The 20,841-nt window shown below is 39.2% G+C and overlaps 1 protein-coding gene across 5 annotated transcripts in view; it reads left to right on the top strand.

Moving 5' to 3' along the window:
• TRAPPC9 (trafficking protein particle complex subunit 9) overlaps window positions 1-20,841 on the top strand; it is a 453,504-nt gene that overhangs the window by 3,866 nt on the left and 428,797 nt on the right. For 4 of the 5 annotated variants that reach the window (XM_064706725.1, XM_064706726.1, XM_064706728.1 and 1 more), the window contains exons 3-9: window positions 2,738-2,758; window positions 7,700-7,845; window positions 8,192-8,320; window positions 12,123-12,149; window positions 13,327-13,448; window positions 15,114-15,239; window positions 20,121-20,337. In XM_064706725.1, the coding sequence (XP_064562795.1) occupies window positions 2,738-2,758; window positions 7,700-7,845; window positions 8,192-8,320; window positions 12,123-12,149; window positions 13,327-13,448; window positions 15,114-15,239; window positions 20,121-20,337 (788 nt within the window). The remainder of the gene's footprint in view (window positions 1-2,737; window positions 2,759-7,699; window positions 7,846-8,191; window positions 8,321-12,122; window positions 12,150-13,326; window positions 13,449-15,113; window positions 15,240-20,120; window positions 20,338-20,841) is intronic. The other variant, XM_064706729.1, reaches the window with a different exon arrangement.

The raw sequence follows: 20,841 nt of genomic DNA, 5'->3' as shown, positions 1-20,841 counted from the left end.
TTGGACAAGCCTTTTTAGAATCTTGTCATTCATTACTCAGTTTGAATGAAATTTGGCTGAATATAATCAAAATTTCCTGTTCCAAATAGGTAGCAAATGATAATTGTCGGCCAAGAGTCTCAAAACCAGAATGAATTCTGCTGTTCAGTTGTGTCTTATAAAAAATTATGATTTGGAAATGGTTTTTTAGATGAATGACAAATTTCTGAGCAGTGGCTGTGCTGTTACTAGCGGGAAATACTCCTTGTGAAGTTCTGGGCTGGTGAGGAAATGGAGTGACAGCAGAGTGTGTGCCCACACATCTCCAGGCAGGTATTTGATGCTGTTGCAGTGAGGAATTCAGATTCAGTGTGGTGCTTCAGTTCTTGGCAGAATGGAGGGTGTGTGCCCCTGCCTGTGGACACAGGGGTTTATCCACAGTTAATCACCGCCTCAGCTCTGCACACACCTTGCTGGCAGGTTTGAATACCAAACAGCTTCTCAGTGAGTCTGGATCAATGGATGCACTTGAAATGTTTGCTGCACTGAGCTGCTCAAGGAAAAGGGGTTAAATATTCTAATTTTTCAGTTCAGTAGTAAGAAAGTTCTTCAGTTCTGTTTTGCTGTGGAGTTAGTACTTCTGATTGTTATAAAACTTATGATTTATACATTAAAACTTCAGAAAGCTGAATGAAAATGTATTTCTAGCTTCTCTGCACAGGAGCCTTTCTAGGCACTTTCATGCAGCCTGATGCACCTCTGCCCTCTGTTCTACAGCACAAACTCAGGTCCATAGAATAAGGTTGAACTCAGATCAGTTTATTAAACTAACCTATACTTTCGAGCCAAAGCCTTTGGATGTGAGCCAGTGACAGTAACATTGCATTTCATTATTTGTGAGTTTTTTGCTGCTTGGATTGCAGTTCACAGGATTTTATTTTAGCACATTCCCTTCTGTAGTGACAGATTGAGTAATTAAGGGAAAGCACTGCAGACCAGGGAGAGACAGGGCCAGGAAGGACCTTCTTCAATAGAGAGCAGTTTCTGTTTTTGCAAGAGTGGATGTGTAATTCTGATCAGGGAGGGCTCAGGGTTGTCTGAATGCAGGAAGTGGGTACATCTGGTAGAACAACTTTTGCTACTTTGTAGGTTTTGAGCCTGTCAGCATAATGATTTTACAGAAAGAAATAAAAACATGATGATATTGAGAGACTGAGACAAATGAAGCAGCTTTTTCTAGAACAGGTGGAAATTTCTGAAGGGTTAAAGGCAAAGAAAGTCCCTTGATCTTTTCTGTAACTTTCTGTCTATTTTCAATTTTTGTATACAATGTATCCTGACCTCCCAGTCAGTGTGCAGCCAATTACTTAAAACCACAAATGTTCTGTTAAATAAATGTCAGAGAAGACACACTGTTCTTGTAACAGAGGGTATGTCTCTGCTGCTGTAATTGTGGATACCTACTTAGGATAAATAAACATCTATTTTCCTATAACTTCTGAAATTGAAGTTAAATGGCAATGCGTAGCAAAGGTGTAATTAAATGTGTGATGCAGCTGTAACCTGGAGCTGTTGGGATGATAAATTGAGGGAAATATGTTGAGAATTTACATGGGCCACATAATTCTGATCACATGATTTGGAGACTAATTAAAACTACTGAACATAGTTTATATCTTAAAATGTACTCTTCTCCAAGTGTTTATGGACAAATATTAAGGTTAATACTTTATATATAGGCCTGATCTTCTCCCTCACCCAGTTAGAAGACTCTCATTAGCTTGGTTGCATGATAATTGCCACGGAAGTCAACTGATTAGTGGATTTTAAGATGCAAAGTTCATAAATTAGGAAGATGAATTATTATTTCAAATAAGGCAATTCTTGGGAAAACTGAGGATGATCTTTGTTTTTTTTGCAAGTTGCTTGTGTAATGAGCAGGAGAGACACATTCCCAGAGCTGAGACTGAGATGACAGCATACAAAAAGTCACTGAATTTTGTGTGTGGAAAAACTTTTTTTGGCTGGTAGAGAACTTTATATATGAAAAATAATGGGCTGAGTCCTAAAATGTTTTGAAGAAATGTTGTCCTGTTAAACAGAAATTGTAGGACTGAGAGGCTGACCTTGGGTTAATTCCTGGAGCATTCAGCCAGTGGGGATTTTAGGCAAATTGATTTAATTTTTTCTTTTCTTACAGATGTTTCTTCATCTGTAAATTGGATAAAATATTTATGTGGTCACAGGGCTGCTGAGGATAGTTGAAAAAGTTTCTGAAATCAGTTGCACTTGATAGTTGTAGAGGCTGGGAGATTGATGGAGAACGATGGAAACACGTTCTCATGATGATAAAAACATCCTATAAATTGAAAACTGGGAAATTTATGTGCCAGAAATACTGAAAATCCCATTTGTTTTAAGTTTTCTCTTTTATTTCTGTTTTCAGCTAAAAATAAACGCACAAGTATGATTGGAAATCTACTTGGATAAGCTCATTTTAATGTTGTTTACATCAGTTTGTGTCTTAGGCTCTTTCTTTTTTGAATACTGGCATCATTTAATGCTGTGAAGGGATGAGGATGTAGGGCCCTGTTTGTAGAAGTGTCATAGCTGGGATTTGTGCACTGATTTATCAAAGCTGATGATCTCAGTATATGTATGTGGCTGTTAATTTCCTTTCTGTTCTCTGTCTTTCTAATTTCTGTTCTGTTCCTTTCTGTTTTTTTTCCCCCCTTCTTCTCTCATACTGCCCTGTGAGTTTGTTGTTGGGTCTAAAAAGGTAGGATGTGATTGTGTATCTTTGAAATTAGTTAGCTTTTTTCCCATGTCCTGCCTCTTCACTTCGCCTTCATTGCACATTTCAGTGTTGCTTTTTATCTTTATTTTCTCAGTACACACAGAAACAATCGCTGCCTGGAGCCTCCCCACTGCAGCTGCCCCCTTTTGGCGCATTTGGCAATTACATTTGGTAGCGATGCTGAGTTGTTTTGTAGGACACACCTAGTCTGCTTAGGTGGCTGCTGGCCTCTGGAATTTGCTTTATTTTTTAAACTCCAAAGCCATGAAGCTGTTGCTGCCTGTGTTTGATTTCCAGATTCAAAAGTTCTGGCAGTTGATCCAGTGCTGTAGCTGTGTCTCTTGGAGTCTGGATAATGTTATGATTGGTGATTTCTATAGCTCTGCATGCTAACTGGAATTAGTAGAACTTGATGGAAATTTTTTGTTGGAGCATTTTGCATGAATACACTTTTGAGAATTGATTTTGCATGTTTCTTGTTTGTAAATTGAGCCAAATTTGGAGGATCCAGAAATTCTGTCAAACTTGTTTCTGGATGGTTTGTAGTGAAAATAAATTCTGTCTTAAAATATAACACTGTAAATTTTCCATAAAATTCTCCTGGGATCCTAGAAAAGAGCTGGAGATGAAAGAATAAAGCACATGTCCTATAGAGCAAAGAAAGCAGAAATGGAAATCAATTAGTTCTGCATAATTCCTGGAGCAGATTTATTATCCCCACTTTGCAGTGGTAGCAGTGGTCACTGGTCATGATTGTGGTGATTCCTGTGAATATAAGAATGTGTTTGGTAGAGCATTAACCCAACTAACTTCAGAAAATAAGATTTTGAAGTAGTTTTGCAGTCAATGGGATTTTTCTGTGTGGTGAGGACCTTCAGAAGAGGAGCTTTCCATGGGTGGCCCTGCAGGAGGTGGCACTGCCTTCCCTGGGGATGTTTCTGAGTGCATCACACTCAGGAGAGAGTTTGTAGGGAGAGACTTTGGGTACTTCTTTGAAATTTCATGTTGTAAATGATATTCTAGAGGAGAAATTAATAGGAGCTGCTCTTGGCAGAAGGAACTGGCCCAGAGAAAAGTTGTCCTCTTATCCTAGAGGAAGTAATTGTTAATTTATGTGGGCTTCCTGTCCCTAAATAGATTGGGATTAAGCAGGAGAGAGCTGAAATATTTTAACAGAGTTTTAACAAAAAATAATTCAGAGAGAAGATATCTGTAAGCTTCTCACTTTCAGGTTCTTCAGCAAAAGCTGTGAAGCAAAACTAGCTCAGTATTAAAATAAGCAATCACTTTCTGCTGAGAGATATATTTTTATATATATATATATATATATGAATATACATTCAATAGGACATTTTTCCCATTAAATTTGCACCTCAGGATGCACAGAAGGAACAATGAGTCCCTTGGACATGATTTTTAGGGCCTGATGTTGTAGATAGTGGATTTTTTTAAAAAGAGGCTTCCCAAATGTGAAGTGAATTAAGTTTTGCTGGCTGTGGAGGGTGGGTTTTGTTTCCATGCAGTCTTTGCCTTTTGTCTTTTTGGACATACTTGAAGAAATTGAATTCACTGCACTTAATTGTGACTGCCTAATTAAGACAGTTTATACATTTGTTTGGTACAAACTTACTCCATAATTAGTGAGAAAATATTTTCCAAGAGGATGGCAGTGACTTGCAGGGACTGGAGATGAATCCTGTCTTGGCAATACCTTGAAGAGCCTAAAAATAAGTGGAGTGAATTCAGTTTTTGAATAATTGATAGTAAATTTCTTCATCACCAGGAATAAATTATCTGGTTTTCTATAAATAAAGGAGAGTTTCTCAAAGAACAGTGGTTTTTGAGCAATATTTATTGATGTCTGGGTGAATAAATGCCTTCAAACTTCAGATGTATTGACTGGGCATAAATCAGCAGCAGAATTAGGTGCTGAGGCTGTGTGATCAAAACTGTTTGGTATCAGGTCCTGATTTAGGAGCCAGGCATCATCTATTTCCTTTGCTGTATGACTCATATTTATGAACTCAATCATCTGCTAGCTGGAGAATCTGGAAGAAAGCTTTAAAGTACAGTTTTGAGAGAATAAAAACTTTAATTTATTCCTAAACATAAAGATTGCTTGAAAGTGAAGAGATGGAGTTGGAAGTAGTGGCAAGTTTGAGAGGAATTAGAGCTGGGTAAGGAAACAGTGATTCCCCAGTTCCACCACTGCTGTAAAAAACCAAAAAAAGTTAAAGCAATTTAACATTTACAATGTTATTTTCATTCTGGAGTGCAGAGAGTAGGAAAATCTGATTTTTAACCAATTTAAACTCTCCTGTGCAATGCTGATTCCAGATTACAAAGGGGCTTTTTGATGGAGTTATTTTTCTATAACTCAAAGCTCAGACTGAAATCTTGGTAAGATTTGGTGCCCTTCCATAGTTCATACAGAGCAGCTTTAGTTTTCACATTGAATTTTCTTGCATTTTTATTCTTAAAATATCTATAAAATACATACTTGTTGAAAAATAAAAGACAAATATTTCAATTCCTGACACATCTGAAAGATGAAGAACAACAGTTGTATTGAGCTTCATTTAATGTCAACACCTTCACATCAATTGTGAATATGGTGTGCTAGATCAGAAAAGGGCAAACATTTATATAGGAATTATTTGTAACTTTTTAGATGGAGAGAAGCAATAGGAGACCTATTGCTTGTCTCCTTTTATTATTTCCTTTTTTTTTTTTTTTTTTGTAGACAATAACACTGGTTCTGATAGCTTCTCTCTTCAGTTTTTATAAGGCTACTGTCTGTACTTCTATATATCTTCTCTTTTTCAATTTCTGTCCCCTGTCCATATAAATCAGTTCCTTTCTCTTCATCTCCTTTTTCCAAACCAGCTGCAGGGAATGAGACATTATTTGGTGGCTGAAGAGATGTGGCTCTGTGGTGTGAACTACCCAAGCCAAACTGACAGCCTTGAAGGCAAATAAACCAGTGCCATGGAATTGTTTGGGTTCTTGCCATTCCTCCTGGCCCTTGTGCCTTCAAATCTAAAGGAAATAAATGAATGTCCTTATTCCTCCCCTTACATTTCATATGTTCTGTGCCTCTTCTCCTTTTGGCATTTCTCCATTACAGGCCTCATGAGCACAGTTGGTTCAGGTGCTTTATGGAGATTGTTTCAGTGACATTTCAGTTCATCTCTTGAAAAAAAAAAACCCCACTGCCCCAAACTGGTTTTATTCCATAACTTTGGCATTCCTCTTATATTCTGGTCTCACTCCAGGGAATAAGAGTTCAGCATCTGGAGTGGGGGTGTTACCTTAGGGGTTTTTTGGGTTTCTTTTTTGTTTAAAGTTGTTAAGTTCAAATAGTCTTGGTACCATTTTAAAAAATCACTGGTTTGGGCTGGAACAAAGCTTAAAGATCATCTCCTTCCAGCCCCTCTGCCATGGGCAGGGACACTTCCATTATTCCAGTTTGCTCCAAGCCCCATCCAAGCTGGCCTGGAACACTTCAGGGATGGGGCATCCACAGCTTCTCTGGGCAATCTGTTCAACTTAATTTAAGTTAAATTAATTAAATTGAAAATATATCACTACATCTAAAAGCTCAGAGTTTACAACTGTGTAAATCCAGGATGGTTCTTTGTATTTTTACCAGATTCTTTGGATTTCATGTGTACAGTAAAGAATGGCATCTGCAGCAATTCTTCTAATTAAATTTTCATTTTTGATAGACTTTTATTTTAGTTTAAACTATCCAAAGAAAGAAGAGTCTATTTTTCCTCATGATGTGATGTTTGCAAAGTAAACTTTCATACCTCTCTGGATGTACTGTTAGAACAACAGGATATACTATTGAAAATAACATAAATAAATTAATAAAATATCTCAATTGACATTTAAATTTCTTCCTCATGAAACAAGTTTATAATTATAGTGCAAGAACATTCTGGCCAGGGAATACTTTTGCAGGAGGGATAGCAGGAGGATTGTTCATGGATTTGGGAGAGCAGAGTTCTGAACTGTCTCTTAAACCATGAGGTGTTCTCTGAATCCAGTCTTACTTTGCATCTGTTACTTTTTAAACTTTTCTTTAGCTAAAATGTACTAAAACCCCAAACAAAACAGTAGGATTAGTGCCTTTGTCACACAGATTCATGCCCAAGTTGCCTGTTCAGCTGTACCAAGGTGTCTGTTGAATATATTCAGTAGATTTTGTTCATTTGGGAAGAACATCACCATTTATTTTAACATGTAGAAAAAGAGTAGGAGGAGAAACTCTGTCAGCTGTTGCCTGAAGTGATGGTGCTTTTTCACTCATCATCCCTTTAAAAGAAGGGGCTGGAAGCAGGGGGAGGTTTGTGGGGTCTGGGGGGGTTTGTCCCCCGATACCTTTGGGCTGTGTGTGGGGAGGCTCCCAGCAGAGGAGGCAGAGGCCCAGAGCAGGATTTGGGAAAGATCACCTTTAATATGCTCAGAGCCAAAATGTGAGGGATTCCATGGGAAGCATCCCTGGAGTTGTGGGATTTATTCAAGAACAGCTTCCTGGAAGCACAGGAACAATCCATCCCTTGCTGAGGGAAAAGAAAAAGGCAGAACAAGAGACCACCCTGGCTTAACAATGAGCAAAAAAGCAGCATATCAGCTATGGACAGGGAACCAAATACTCACTGCAGTCTGCAGGAACCTTGCTTTGGAGATTTTCAGGGCATGTGACTCTCTAGCTGTGTACCCCAAACATGTAATACATTGCTTTTTCCAATATATCCTCAAATTGTTGCTCCTTCTGCACATGACATTAGTTAGCATTCATATTTGCTTAGAAGCAGAGAGTAAATCCACGTTGATCTGCTATGAAGGAGGGAAGCAATTGACTTGAGGTGTTTGTCAGCCCAGAGCAGATTGCTGAGCTGCTCCTGTCTGTTGCAGACACTACAAGAAGCGCTGCCAGGGCCGCATGCGGAAGCACGTGGGGGATCTGTGCCTGCAGGCGGGCATGCTGCAGGATTCCCTGGTGCACTACCACATGGCAGTGGAGCTGCTGCGCTCTGTCAACGACTTCCTCTGGCTTGGAGGTACGACTGCGTGTGGCACTTGTAATGCCAAGTGTGAAAATGTGGATTTTATGTAAATATATATTTTATTTTGGCTTTTCGCAAATATTAAAGTGAATATGGTATGTGTTATGTTAGAGAGTTATGCTGTGTTAAGTTTCTTAAGTAATGTGTTAAATATAGTTTTAGGTTATAACATAATGTTAAAATAGAAACTATGCTACATGAGATACTTTTTTTCTAAAAAAGTAAGATACATAAGACACTTTTTTTCATTTTGTTTGTGTAAATGGACTTTACCACAGGATGCTTCACTTCCTGCAAATTTCTCTACTAACCCTTTGGCTTTTTTTGCTTTTCTCTGCAGCTGCCCTGGAGGGGCTGTGCTCAGCATCTGTCATCTATCACTACCCAGGGGGCACTGGGGGTAAAGTTGGCTCTCGCAGGGCCCAAGGAGGTTCTCTGTCTGCTGAGGCAGGCAACAGGCACAGGCCAGGTAAGGATGGCATTTCTGGTTCATTCTGTTTGCCACTACATCTGAAAACTTCTTCCTACATCCTGACTATAAAGTTATACAGATGACAGCATTAATCAGAGGAGGGAGGTTTGGGGAAGAATTTTTTTTTTAGATTTTTGCAATTATTTTTCTGTTTTGGTGTTAATGACAACACATATGCTTTGCAAGAATTGCAAAGTTTTTGATTTCTTCACCTGATTGTTAGTAGTGTCTGTGTTAGTTTGAATTTTGCTGGAGGAGAGGCAGACAGTTTTCATAAAATAGGATCTGGCAGGGCTGCATGTATTAAAAAGAATTAAGTTGGGAACATTTTTATCAGAGTTTTTTTGCTACTCTAAAGTCAATGAGTAACAAATAGATTTTTTAAAATGAAATGCCAATAAACCAATGTAATTTTTAAGATTTAGTATACTTTTTCAAAACTCTTGGACTGCAAATGAGATGGCTGAGAAGAAATATGAGAACAATCTGTAATGCAGTGAACATTGTGGAAAAGGATGGGTGGGGATCACAGGTTCAGTGTTTGTTTCAAGAGAAGAACTGGAGGACATCAAACAGAGCTTAGCAGATGGAGAAGCAGGTGAAAGGAGTTACTCGTTACCCAGCCTCCAGGTGTGCCATGGAACTCCTTGGCATTCAGAGGTGCCAATCTGGTGTCTCTGTGTGAGACAGGCAAGGCTGCTGCAGCTCCATGGCCCCAGGTCCAGGCAGACAGGAGGCTGAGCAGGAATTCCCAGCAGGCCTGGAGAACACACAGGGAGCACAGACACAGCCTCAGTCTGTCCAGGAGCTGGCACTGCTCTGCACCAGGGGCTGGCACCTCAACCCCCAAGGCTGAGGGCAGAGCCCATTGCAGCTGTTGGTGCTTAGACCAGCACACACACATTCACTCCCCTCTGCTTTTCCATGCTTGGTCCCTAAACTGCCTCAGTCCCTCCTTGTGCTTGTCTTTGGCTCATCCCCTGCACCCCAGAAGGAATTTTGTACAATCCCAGGATGTTCTTTCCCCCCAGTGAGCCCCATATCCCTGTAGCAGTGACCCCCCAGTCTGTCTGTAAGGGATCCAGAGAGCTCTGGGGTAACTGAGCTGGGCTGCACCCCCCAGAGCTCAGATCAGCTCTGGGCTTCACTCCCCAGCTCTGGTGGCTCTGATCTGGTTGTTGGGGCTCAGCTGATGGTCACTGGTCCTCTCCACCCCTCTGTGGCTGTGCAGATGAGCCTGTCACATAACCTGACACTTGTCACGTGGTGTTACAACTCCTGAAAGGTTCTGTGGCTTTCAGGAGAGGCTGGGCTGGGGTAGGAAAATGGAAATACATTGGTTAATGGGAGCTACACAGGCCTGTGGGCTAACCCAGCACAGCTGCTGCTGTGTATGCATTCACTCAGCACTGAAACATAGCTGGGTTTCAGTGCTGGTGTTTTCTCTCGTGCAATGTGGTCAGAATTAATTCCTTCATCTAAAGAAGCAACCACTCATCTTTATTCTTTTATAAGTCACAATCTAGTAAACACTTGCTTTGCATTACCTTTATTATGAACTGTGTGTATTGAAATCAGATAATTGTGATAGTAAAATTACCTTATTTCAGGACAGAATACTAATTTTTATACAATACCTAGTCATTAAAATCTGTGCATTTGGTCCCATGATCTATGAATGCATTTTACATTGGCTGTTACAATTTCACCTGGTTAATGACCTTTATCTACTTTTCAATGAATATTTATCAGGAGATGTTGCAATCTGCTTGTTTGTCATGGGTACTCCTGGTTACTAAAGAAGATAAAAAGTCACAGTTATCAGAATAATTGAATTAATTTTGGGTGTATTATTGCTGGTTTCTATTTAAGTTGTCTTGTATTTCAAAGTCCAGTTTGTAAACTTGTTAGTGTAGTTGTACTTTAAAAATGTTTTAGGTTCATATGACAAGATTTTTCAAAGGACTTTTCTGTGAAGAAAAACTGATTACAGGTTTTTTTTGTCATCCTTTGCAGACAAAAATATTACTTTGTGGCCCATTAGATACTGTTCCCTAACTCTAGTTATGATCTCTGTGTTTGGTGTGAACTGCTGAGTTCCCTCTGGCCAAACAGCTGTTGCTGTGATGTCATTTTCCTACAAAGTTTTCTGAAAGTTTCTATTTTTTACCTATTCCTGACTCTACAGTGTCTTTCATTTGAAATCCTTTCAAACTGCACCTTTGGTTACAGTCTCTTTCACTGGAATTGATTTCGTGAGGACAGAGCTCAGTCTGGGGAACAAATTCTGCTGTATCTTTCTGTGGGATAAATCCAGAAAAAAAGGGATTCCAAATTCTGCACAAAGAAATGCCACACTTGGAACTGAAAGTTGTACTGATTTTGAGGCATGTAGATGTGGGAGTTACCTTTAGTGCTTCCCCTTGTACCTGGAATTGCACCTCTTCTTGTGCCTGCACTTCAGCCTTCACAGGATGAAGTTTCCTGCCCAGATCCAGCCAAGAGAAACATCTTCCTCTGGAATCCCTTGTGATTTCCATCCTTTGGCATTTTTAGGCTGCAGCACAGGACCTGCTCAGCAGATGGGGGTGTCTGCTTTATATTGAAACAGCTTTGGAAAGAAAGCTCCAAAATACACCTGAGCTTGTGCTCTGTGCTGTGGCTGCCCATCCCTGGAGGGGCTCAGGGTCAGGTTGGGTTTTTGAGCCATCTGCTCTGGTGAAGGTGCCCATGGACAGGGGGTTGGAGTTTGATGGTTTTTAAGATCCCTTTCCAAACCTTTCTGTGAAAAGGGTGCTTTGATTTCTCAGGTATCTGAACCCTTTTGTTTGCATGGGGACAGGTTTAGGCTGTGTCCCCTGGAATTCCTGGATGTGTCTGTGCAGCCTTCAGTGTAAAGGAAGATTCTGAGTTGCATAGTTCCTCTTGGCTAGGAAATCTGGATGTGCTCTGTCATTTGTGGAATTTGAATGTCAAACAAGATGAATCTGGATTGCTTTATGCTTAGGTCACTGGCTGGTCTGGATTTCTCCACTGGATTTTATTTGTTGGGAATTCTAAGATCTTGATTTTGTTGCTTTTTCCCCAGGCAGAATTATGACACCTGAGTGAAGTGTTGGTGTATACTTGAATCTAGATCTAAATCTCTGCTTCACTTGTCTGCAATCTGAGCAAGTCAACTGAAGGGAGGGTCTTTCTTGCTGATAAAATAATTGTTTTTGCCATGTTTAACCAAAGTTTAGGGCCACAAGGTGTTCCATGCTGGTAATCCAACTCTGCAGTACTCTTACATGGACAGTCTGGCTTATTGGCTTGACATGACTCAATTATTCAGAAAATTAGATGGGGAGAAATGAATGACAATTAAAAGGGATAAAATTACTTGGAAATTTTATTCTAGAGTATTGTGCAGATTAAATGAGCTTCCACAAGAAGATTTAAGTACTGTAGGTCCTGGCATTAATACTAAGTGGACTGTAATGGAAACTTGCTAACCAAAACAATAAAGATAAGGGGGAAAAGATATGGCTTTAAATTATACACTGAAAATTCTGAAATTCTTCTTAGTATGTCTTAAAACTCATTGCAAATTTATAGACTTTGACATTTATTTATTAACAAAATGAGATTTAACATATGGGGACTACTTGAATTATAACTGGTAGTCCTTCACAACAGCAGTGATAACCCTGATGAATCTGATGATTTTGTTCAAGCCTGATGTTATAAAACATTATAAGAACTTACTTTGCTGGCTCTATTTAAGGCTGAAAAAAATCATTTTTGTTCCTCCTTTTAGGGGCACAAGAAGTTCTCATTGATCCAGGTACATTATTTTCCTGCATGTTTCCAAAATATTTTCTTGTATTACTTGATGTGTTTTGCAATTGTATATATGGTTATTGCCACTTGCCAAAACTAGCAGTGATCCCTGATGCTTCAGTTTTTGGCTATAAATCTTGAGAAATTATAGAGACTGAAGGGTAACTGGCACAAAATAAATGCTGTAATTCTGTGATTGTGTCTCAACTAATTCTAATCAACAAGATTTCTTTCCATGAGTAGTGAAGATTTTGAAATAGTTCTGACGTGACCAACCTGAATAATCATATGTGATTCTTTAGAGTCATGGTGCTCCCTCAGTCATCATGAAAAAACATCTTGCACTTCCATAAAAATAATCTTAATCTCCAGATGTGCTTGGTCTGATTCATTAAGGTTAATAAACATATTAAAAACGTTGCCTTAGCACTTAAGTATGTAAAGAAACATTCTTTCTGCTCCCTGAGTAAATTCAGAAATACCTTTCACAATAGTTTTTAACTGTCTATTGACAGTTAGGGCCAGCTCTGAAACACGGAGATTTTTTGCCATTTTTGCAGAAAAACCTCTTGGAGAAATCAATTAGTGTATAATCCTAAATAAATTACAGTATAATGCTGCAGATTAAATAATATGTAAGAAGGTATTGAGCCTTGCCAAGCCTTTGATATGTTTCCACTTTTATGATGTTAACTCCAATAAAATCAAATTCTAAAAATAGAATTTTCATGTTCTTTCTAATACCCCAGATTTCCTTGGCTTCTATTTCAAATTCTTATCCCTTATATAGACCCTTTCTGTCTCTTGCCTTCTTTCTTATATAAGAAAACCATTTTCTTATTGTTTTGTCTGAGCCTTTTTTTTCCCTAAGCTGTGCTTTAGAAACACAGTTTTAAAGTAGAAGGAATAGTTCAAAGATTAAAACTGGCTGTTCAGATGTGGCCATAAAATAATTCTAGCAATCTATATTTTATTCATAGTCTAAACATTCAGATAAAGGCAAAAAATCCTGAATATATTTTATTTTTTACAAAGTGAAAGATTATTTCCTTTCTTTCTAGGTAGGGCAAGTGTACCCTGTGTATTCTGTGTCAAACCTACAGCATACCCTAGCTTGCTTTTTAGATATTTAGCACTTGCCAAGAGTCCCCGTGCTCATTTCTGACCCTGTTCTGTTCCAGGTGCTCTGACTTCCAACGGGATCAATGCAGATACCAGTGCTGAGATAGGACGTGCCAAGAACTGCCTGAGTCCTGAGGACATCATAGAAAAATATAAAGAAGCCATTTCTTATTATGGCAAGGTAATCCTGGTTATTTATAAATGAACACTTTAAGTTCTTTTCAACCATGAACTGCTGAGGCTTTGGTTTTGGGGGATCTTTTAAAGCATGGCAGTGAGGTTTGTAAAACAGCTTCCAGCTCTGCTGGAGCACTTTTTAGGTTTTTGTGCAAATGATCAGAGCCTGAGATGGAAAAGGAACTTAATGTCTGCAGTCATAATAACAAAAGAAAAAGAATTGTTTTTTACTGTGAAAATAGTGGCTCAGTGTCCACATCAACACTAAAGAGAAGTTTGATTGTATTGCAGGGGAGTTATTTAATCACTTTTTAATTTCAGGTATTTTTCTTGTTTGATAATGTATCTTTAGACCAAGCTTATAAATATTTATTACTGGCATTTTCATGTCCATGTTGAAGGGAGACTCTCCAAGTGAAACAATTTCAGTTGTGTGCATGAGTTAATTTATGATCAGGAGCAATGAAAGGTGATAATTCTGGGCACAGTGTCAGATAAATTAGAATCCATCAGTAAAACAATAACTGTCAAGGATGCATTCAGCTTTTTAATGTTACCTTAAGGGTACATTGCTCATCTTGAAAGGGTGTGATGTCTCTAGGAGTATAAAATTATTGGACTTAGTTGGGCTTAAGGCAGGATATTTATATTTTGATTATTTATAATATGCACTGTGCTCTCAGCAAGTAATAACTGTGCTTCACTGCAGCTTCACTTGAAATAACAAAGAGATTTGTGTCAGGACTGATTTATAACCCTGCAAGACAAGCACAGTTACCTCCTGCCTGTTCCAGACCTACAGAGTAGCTCCTTGCTCTAATGCTGAGGAAGCAGCACTTTTCTGGATGGTTTTTATGTTCTCACTCAACTGGAAAAACTTTTGTAGCACCTTCTAAAATAGATTCAATCTCCACTGATTTGTTTTTGCTAATATAAATGACAAGAGAGGAATATGTGACAGCTTTGCTGCTGTAACTCTTGCATTTTGTTATTGAGCTTCCTTTCCCCCATTGGTTTTCAAATATAAATACCTGAAGAGAGCTCAACTTCAGCAGAAGGTGGGCAAAATCAAATACCCAGTATCAATGTTGTCTGGGGAAATCACCAGATCAAAATTGCCTGTTTATTATCTGAGCACCAACAGTTCAATGCACATCTGCATTGTCTCCTTAGCTTCCTTAAGCAAGCTAAATCACCAAACAGTCATTTACAGCAAATGTTTTGCAAACAAATATTAGAACAGCCAGATTGGTTTCTAATTCTCTCATCCGGAATATTGTTTTAACTTTAGTTAGACAATGGAGGCAGCAATAAAAATATTTGCATTGTAAAGGTAGAATTTATTTGCAGCCACAGCACCCACAACCAACCATTTATATGAGGTTACCCCAAATTATTCCAATATTCCCAGCTTTTCTCCTCACCTGAACTCTCAAAATGAGAGCAGTGAGTGAGGAGGCTGATAGCAGCTGTTTTGCACAATAATATTTTAGATGACACCTTAACTTTCACTTGGGCACATGTTGATAATTGAACAGTGCAGTCATTAGCACTAAGGAATTGCTGGCTTTGGAGGATGTGACAGCTGATTTATGTGCTGAGCAGAAATGCTCATAAAATCTAACAGGTGCAATACTTCAATATTATTTTAATTTTCTCCCTCTCCAAGTACAAGAATGCTGGGGTGATTGAGCTGGAAGCTTGTGTGAAGGCTGTGAGAGTCCTGGCAATGCAGAAGAGGAGCATGGAAGCCTCTGAGTTTCTGCAGAACGCAGTTTACATCAACCTTCGGCAGGTCAGTTGCAAAGTCCAGGTTTTCTTCTCTTGTCAATTGACAGAATCTCCTGAAAGTTACTTAGATTCAGGACACTTCAGTTTATTTTCTGTACCATTGCCTTTCTTCTGACAAAAGCTTGTATTCTGGGGATTTTCACATCTGTGAGTCTGGGTTACAACGTATTGAGAGTTCATCTAAAAACATGAGGACTTAGTTTGAGATTAAACTCTGTTGCTTCTTCTCCCTTGTGAAGGTAAAAAAAAATCCCATTGTTGTTCTCTTGTGATGCTGTACTAGGGAAAAACAGCTGCCTGGGACTGCTCTGCAGTGGATTTTTAAAATTTTCTTGATTGCATCTCATTCAATGGAACTGAGCAAATCAGGAATGGCCTGTTGCAGAGTGAGCTGAAGGGTCTGATTAGTGTTCTTAATCAACTGAATTTTTGTTGTGTAGTGCAAAGTCTTAATTAAGCCAAATCAGAAAGTAATTCAGGGGGGAAATCAGTGTTTGGAGCTGTGTGGAAAGTGCTCAGTATCACCACAAAAACAACATTAACACTTGAGCAGTGTCTCAAGCTTGGTGTCACTGCTCACAGAGAGAAAGGATTAATAAAAAGCTGTTAGGTTTCCTAATGGTTTTTGGTTTTTTCTCATTACATCTTGGTAAGATGAGCAGTTTAAATCCACACCATTGACCTTATTAGGCCCAGACAGGGACAGCAGATTTATGAGGGAGGTAGAATACTTTCTTTCATTTGCTAAGAATCCTTTCTCTGGAATAAATTTTCTAACAAAGCATTAATGAGACAATAATTAATTGATAAGCTGTCATAAAAATCATCAGTCTTGTTAGAGTGTGCCTTAATTGCCACAATCCTTGTAGTGCTAAAGGCCCTCTCTTTAATTCTGTAACCTGTTTTTTTGCTGGCAGTTCTTTGTTGTTCATCCATCCTCTTGTTCTGGAGCTGTTATTCTTGTTGCCTGCAAACTCCAACATTGTTGTTTCTTTTTCTGGAAGCAATTAGTGGCACTAAGAGAATACCCAGTTCTCCCTGACACCACTGATATTGCAACTTTCGCTTCTTATCAGAGGAAACCTGTAAGACCCAGTGTGCTGGTCTGAAGAACAGGTGTCTGACAAGGAGGGCAGGAAGCTCTCTTGGAATAGAAAATGTGACCTCCTCCTTCTCTCCAAATAACTCTGAAAATCTGGGGCTTACAGGCAAGGACCTGGGAAAAGGAATCACAGTTCTTCACTGGTGTGTGTACCCTCACCCCCTGGCCAAAATCTCTTTGGTATTTTTGCCTTCCCAAAAAGAAAACCCCCAGGTGAGAGAGGAGCCAGCTGCACCCTTCCCCACCTTGGCCATTTTTTTGGTCATTGTTAAGTACTGGTCCTTGTTGTCTCTTACCAACAGATGGGACAAAATTCCATGAGAGAAAGAACCAAAAGGATTTTTGGAACCTCCAGCACCAAGTGAATGACAAAGTACTTGCCACTTCAATAATTGATATGAATTGCCTAATAATACACAAACACAAACTTGGCAACATGAAAACCAGACCCTGATCTAAGCAGTGAACCTGCAGCCAGTCCAGCCCAAACCAGCTCAGTCTGGGATCTCTGCAGGGCTGGGAGCAGAGATTGTGTTGGCATTATCATGTGAAATAATGTAGGATAATCCTTCCAGGGCTGGGAAATGTGTTTTCCTTAAAGACAGGTATGGCTGGGAATTGTATGTACAGCTTTTTAAGATTTAATGTATGAAGCATGTAAACAAATAAGAGTTGTATTTATTATTTTGACTAACTCATGAGGAGGAGTCATCCTGGGATAGCTGAAGGAAAAAACTGTAGGACAGTGCTTTTCATCTGTAGGTAAATAGAACATCAGCACAACCAATATTCTGCAGCAGAAAACACCTCACAGGTTAAAGTGTACGACTTGTTCCTATCCATAAATTTAATTTCATACTCAGTCTAGTAATATCATGTAATTGGTATTTTCTGATGAGCTGCAGGGTAATAAGACTTAACTTTGCATCCAGTTATGAGGAATAAATTGTAAAATATAATTACAGAGAAAGTGAGATTATAAAATTTTAATGTAGTAAGGAATAATTAAAAAACAAATAAAAAGCTGCATTCTTTGAAAGCCTGGCTTGAAACAAACCTGAGGAAAAACTCTATTACCTGGAGAGTGACCTGCAGCCTTTGCAGGTGCAGTTGTAGCTTTGTCTGGTAGAGCAGTCAAATAAAAATTAACCAGGTGGAAATAATGCTGTGCTTCAGGTGGTGCCTGTTCTGCAGCCACGTTACAGGCATTAAGCTTTTATAAATTTGTGAGGTCAGGAAAGATGTTTGTAGGTGTTACACCAATGGCCTGCAGAATGCCTGCTGCAATCTTCCCAGAATTAATTACTTGGAGTATCTGGGTGGGTTTTTTCTCATTTTTTCTTCTTTTAAATTCCTGGATGGTAACACATAACTTTTTGTGCTTAGGAAAATGCAATTTTGCTGTCTTTGTGGTGATGAAAAACAGGTTTTCTGCAACTGAGGAAAATACTTGATTAACTTTGGGGACAACCATTAAGCAACAAGCTATGTAACAATGGTAAAAACTTAGATATGATGAAAATAAAACTTTCTGAGAATCTGCTGCCTCTCTCATAGTAATTCCAATTATTAGTGAGGGCTCCTGTCTGCTGAAATAGCATTGCCCTGTCTTTTTTTATCATCTTAAAGAATTTAGTGAACATTGTTGGTATTTGTATTTAAGGAATAGCTTTTGATAGGGTTTTTTAAAGCTTTTTTTTTCTTTATTTCCTGATCATGTGCTTGTGCCCTTTTCAGCTTTGCTGCCATATTTTTCATTGCTCTAACTTGTTAAAAATGGCATAAATAGGTGACTTCAGTATGATACCTCGTGTTCTTTCTCAGTGACTGCTTTTGGGAACTATAGTAACTTCTCCAAATTTTTTCAGTGTTTTCCTTTTGTGTATTTTGGTTTTTTTCCAGCTGCACTGGTTTCTGAAAGTTTTCACCCTGGTACAATTACCTTTTTTTCACAACTCATGATATACAGGGCTTGGTCTTAGGGATGGGTGGTATTTTTGTGTCAGGCACTGTCTTGTGTTGTCATTTCTGAAAAAATAGGAATTTCAGCTTCAAAAATTGTCTGAAACTCTCTAAAATGCTTTGCTACTCTGTGTGTTTCTTCATATACTGAAGTACAAAAATTTGAACTGTCAGATAAGGTCGTGGTGCCCTCTGATAACTCCTCTTTGATGTGTCTCATATCCCTGTGTCCAAAATTAGAAGTGACTTTTGAGAACAGACTGCTTTTTGTAATTATATCAGGATTTGAGTGGCTGAAAGACATTTTGAAGCTCTGCTTACAAGACCTAATCCTTTCTTCAAAAAACCCAGCCAGTGTGGTGAGCAGCTTCCCTCTGACTGTCCAAGCCTTTGAGTGCCTGAAGTTAAGCAGACTGATTGATACTTCCAGTTTTGAAGAATGAATGCTGTTTCTGTCCTTTAGGGCTATTTTTGGGTGAAGTTTGTCACTTGAAACACTTTGCAAAACGTGTTGGCAGCTTTAGAGTAATTTCAAGTACGTTTGATTGCTTTGGATTGTGCCAGGTCCTGTGCACTAGGTGTCAGCATTGCTCTGCCTGCAGGTTCCTGGGACACAGAGCAGGAATCATCCACAGTTTCTGTGGCAGTCTCTTCATGGCTGGCTGACTCCAAAGCAAGATTATCATTCAGGCCAGAGGCAAAAGGAATTAAGTTACCTGGGACTTAGGCCAATACACTGATAAGCTAAAGGAGCACATGGTGGTAGTTTCTTATCAAGTTTCAGCTTTAAGCCTAACAGGACTTTAACTAAATTTCACCTCACTTGTTGGCAGTGTGCAACTGTATCATGGAATTGTTTAGGTTGGAATAGAGCTCAAGACCAACCATTAACTCAGCACTGGCAAGCCCAACACTAAACCATGTCCCCAGGTGTCACAGCTACACATCTTTTAAAGCCCTTCAGTCATGGTGACTCCACCATGTCCCTGGGCAGTTCCAATACTTGACTCAGTGAAGAAATCTATGTCTTTCCATGACATTTTGCTACTTCAACATTATTTTTTACCTTGTTGGGAAAAGCTCCCCTTGAGCTCACTGCTGCCCTCCAAAACTTGCTCATGGTGAGGCCCTGGCACAGGTTTGCCAGAGGAGCTGTGGATGCCCCATCCCTGGGAGTGTTCAAGGCCAGGTTGGATGAGGCTTGGAGCCAGCTGGTTTAGAAAAAGACATTCCTACCCATAGCAGGCAGTTGGAACAAGATGATGTTTAAGGTCCCTTCCAACCCAAACCATTTTATGATTCTGTGATTCAATCTCACGGTGTATAAATCACAGTGCGGTTTCATGGAATGAAAAATTTGTGGTTTACAAGATTAGAGACATAAAAATCCAGACAGTAGTTTCTTGCCTTCATAGCCTGAGATTTCAAGATCAGATTTAATCTTCACGGGATGAAAATCTTAGTGAATCAATAAATCTTGGAAGTGCTATATTTTTGCACTCCTTTCATTCACACCAATATCATGTTAAGTATCTTCCATAAAAAGTGGAGCTGTTTAGCTGTTACTGACTGTTTTGACTGTTTACTTGTTAGTACCACTTACAAATAAAGTTGAAGCTGCAGAACTTCATCTTTGCAGTTTTTATTAACAGTTGAACCAAGCTTAACTTTCCCTGGCTGCAGAAGCTGTCACGCCTGGCTATGTGCAAATCCCTGCCCTTCTGCAGCGCCAATGTCTGCTACTCCTGTTTGTTTTTTAAAACTCAGCACTTGAAATCTGATTAAAAACCATCCCTTTCCTCCCTTCCCTTCCAACTGCAGCTCTCAGAAGAGGAGAAGATCCAGCGGTACAGCATCCTGTCGGAGCTGTACGAGCGCATCGGCTTCCACCGCAAATCGGCGTTTTTCAAGCGCATCGCGGCCATGCAGTGCGCGGCGCCCAGCATCCCCGAGCCCGGCTGGAGGGCCTGCTACAAACTGCTGCTGGAGACCCTGCCTGGCTACAGCCTCTCCCTGGACCCTCAGGACTTCAGCAAAGGTCAGTGGGATTGCCACTTAGCTGGCTTTCCATAGTAATTCCCTTGAGAGGTTTCATCCTGGACCTAAGTTGTTTGGTAATCCGAAACTAATGGCAGCAGATAAAGCAGTTGTTTAACACTGTGCCTTCACTTTCTCTTAGTGTTGTTCCAGTAATTTCAAATTTCTGCAAGTCACTGCTGAATGTGTTGCTGTGGTTCCCTGGTTGCAGGAAGTAATTATGTGTTATTTATGAAAACTTAGTTTCTTATGTTTTTCAAAAAAACATTATTATTATTATCTTTGTTTTGATAATATGCTTCTCAATATATGAAAAGGTCATCTATTATTCTGGATTACTTTTTCAATTAAAGTGCTTTTGGTTGTTCCATCAGAAATCGTATTTCTTTTGGTTTTATAGCTGTTTGACAAAAAAGATTAAAAATCCTTTTACATATTTTTGTATATAGATACAGATAATGTAATTAATAGGGTCAAATATGTCACATTTCCCCACAAATGAGAT

The sequence above is a fragment of the Zonotrichia leucophrys genome, chromosome 2, assembly GCF_028769735.1.
Source record: "Zonotrichia leucophrys gambelii isolate GWCS_2022_RI chromosome 2, RI_Zleu_2.0, whole genome shotgun sequence".
Taxonomy (NCBI): Eukaryota; Metazoa; Chordata; class Aves; order Passeriformes; family Passerellidae; genus Zonotrichia; species Zonotrichia leucophrys.
The sequence above is the reverse complement of the archived record's forward strand: the minus strand, read 5'-3'. Positions and strand labels throughout refer to the sequence as shown.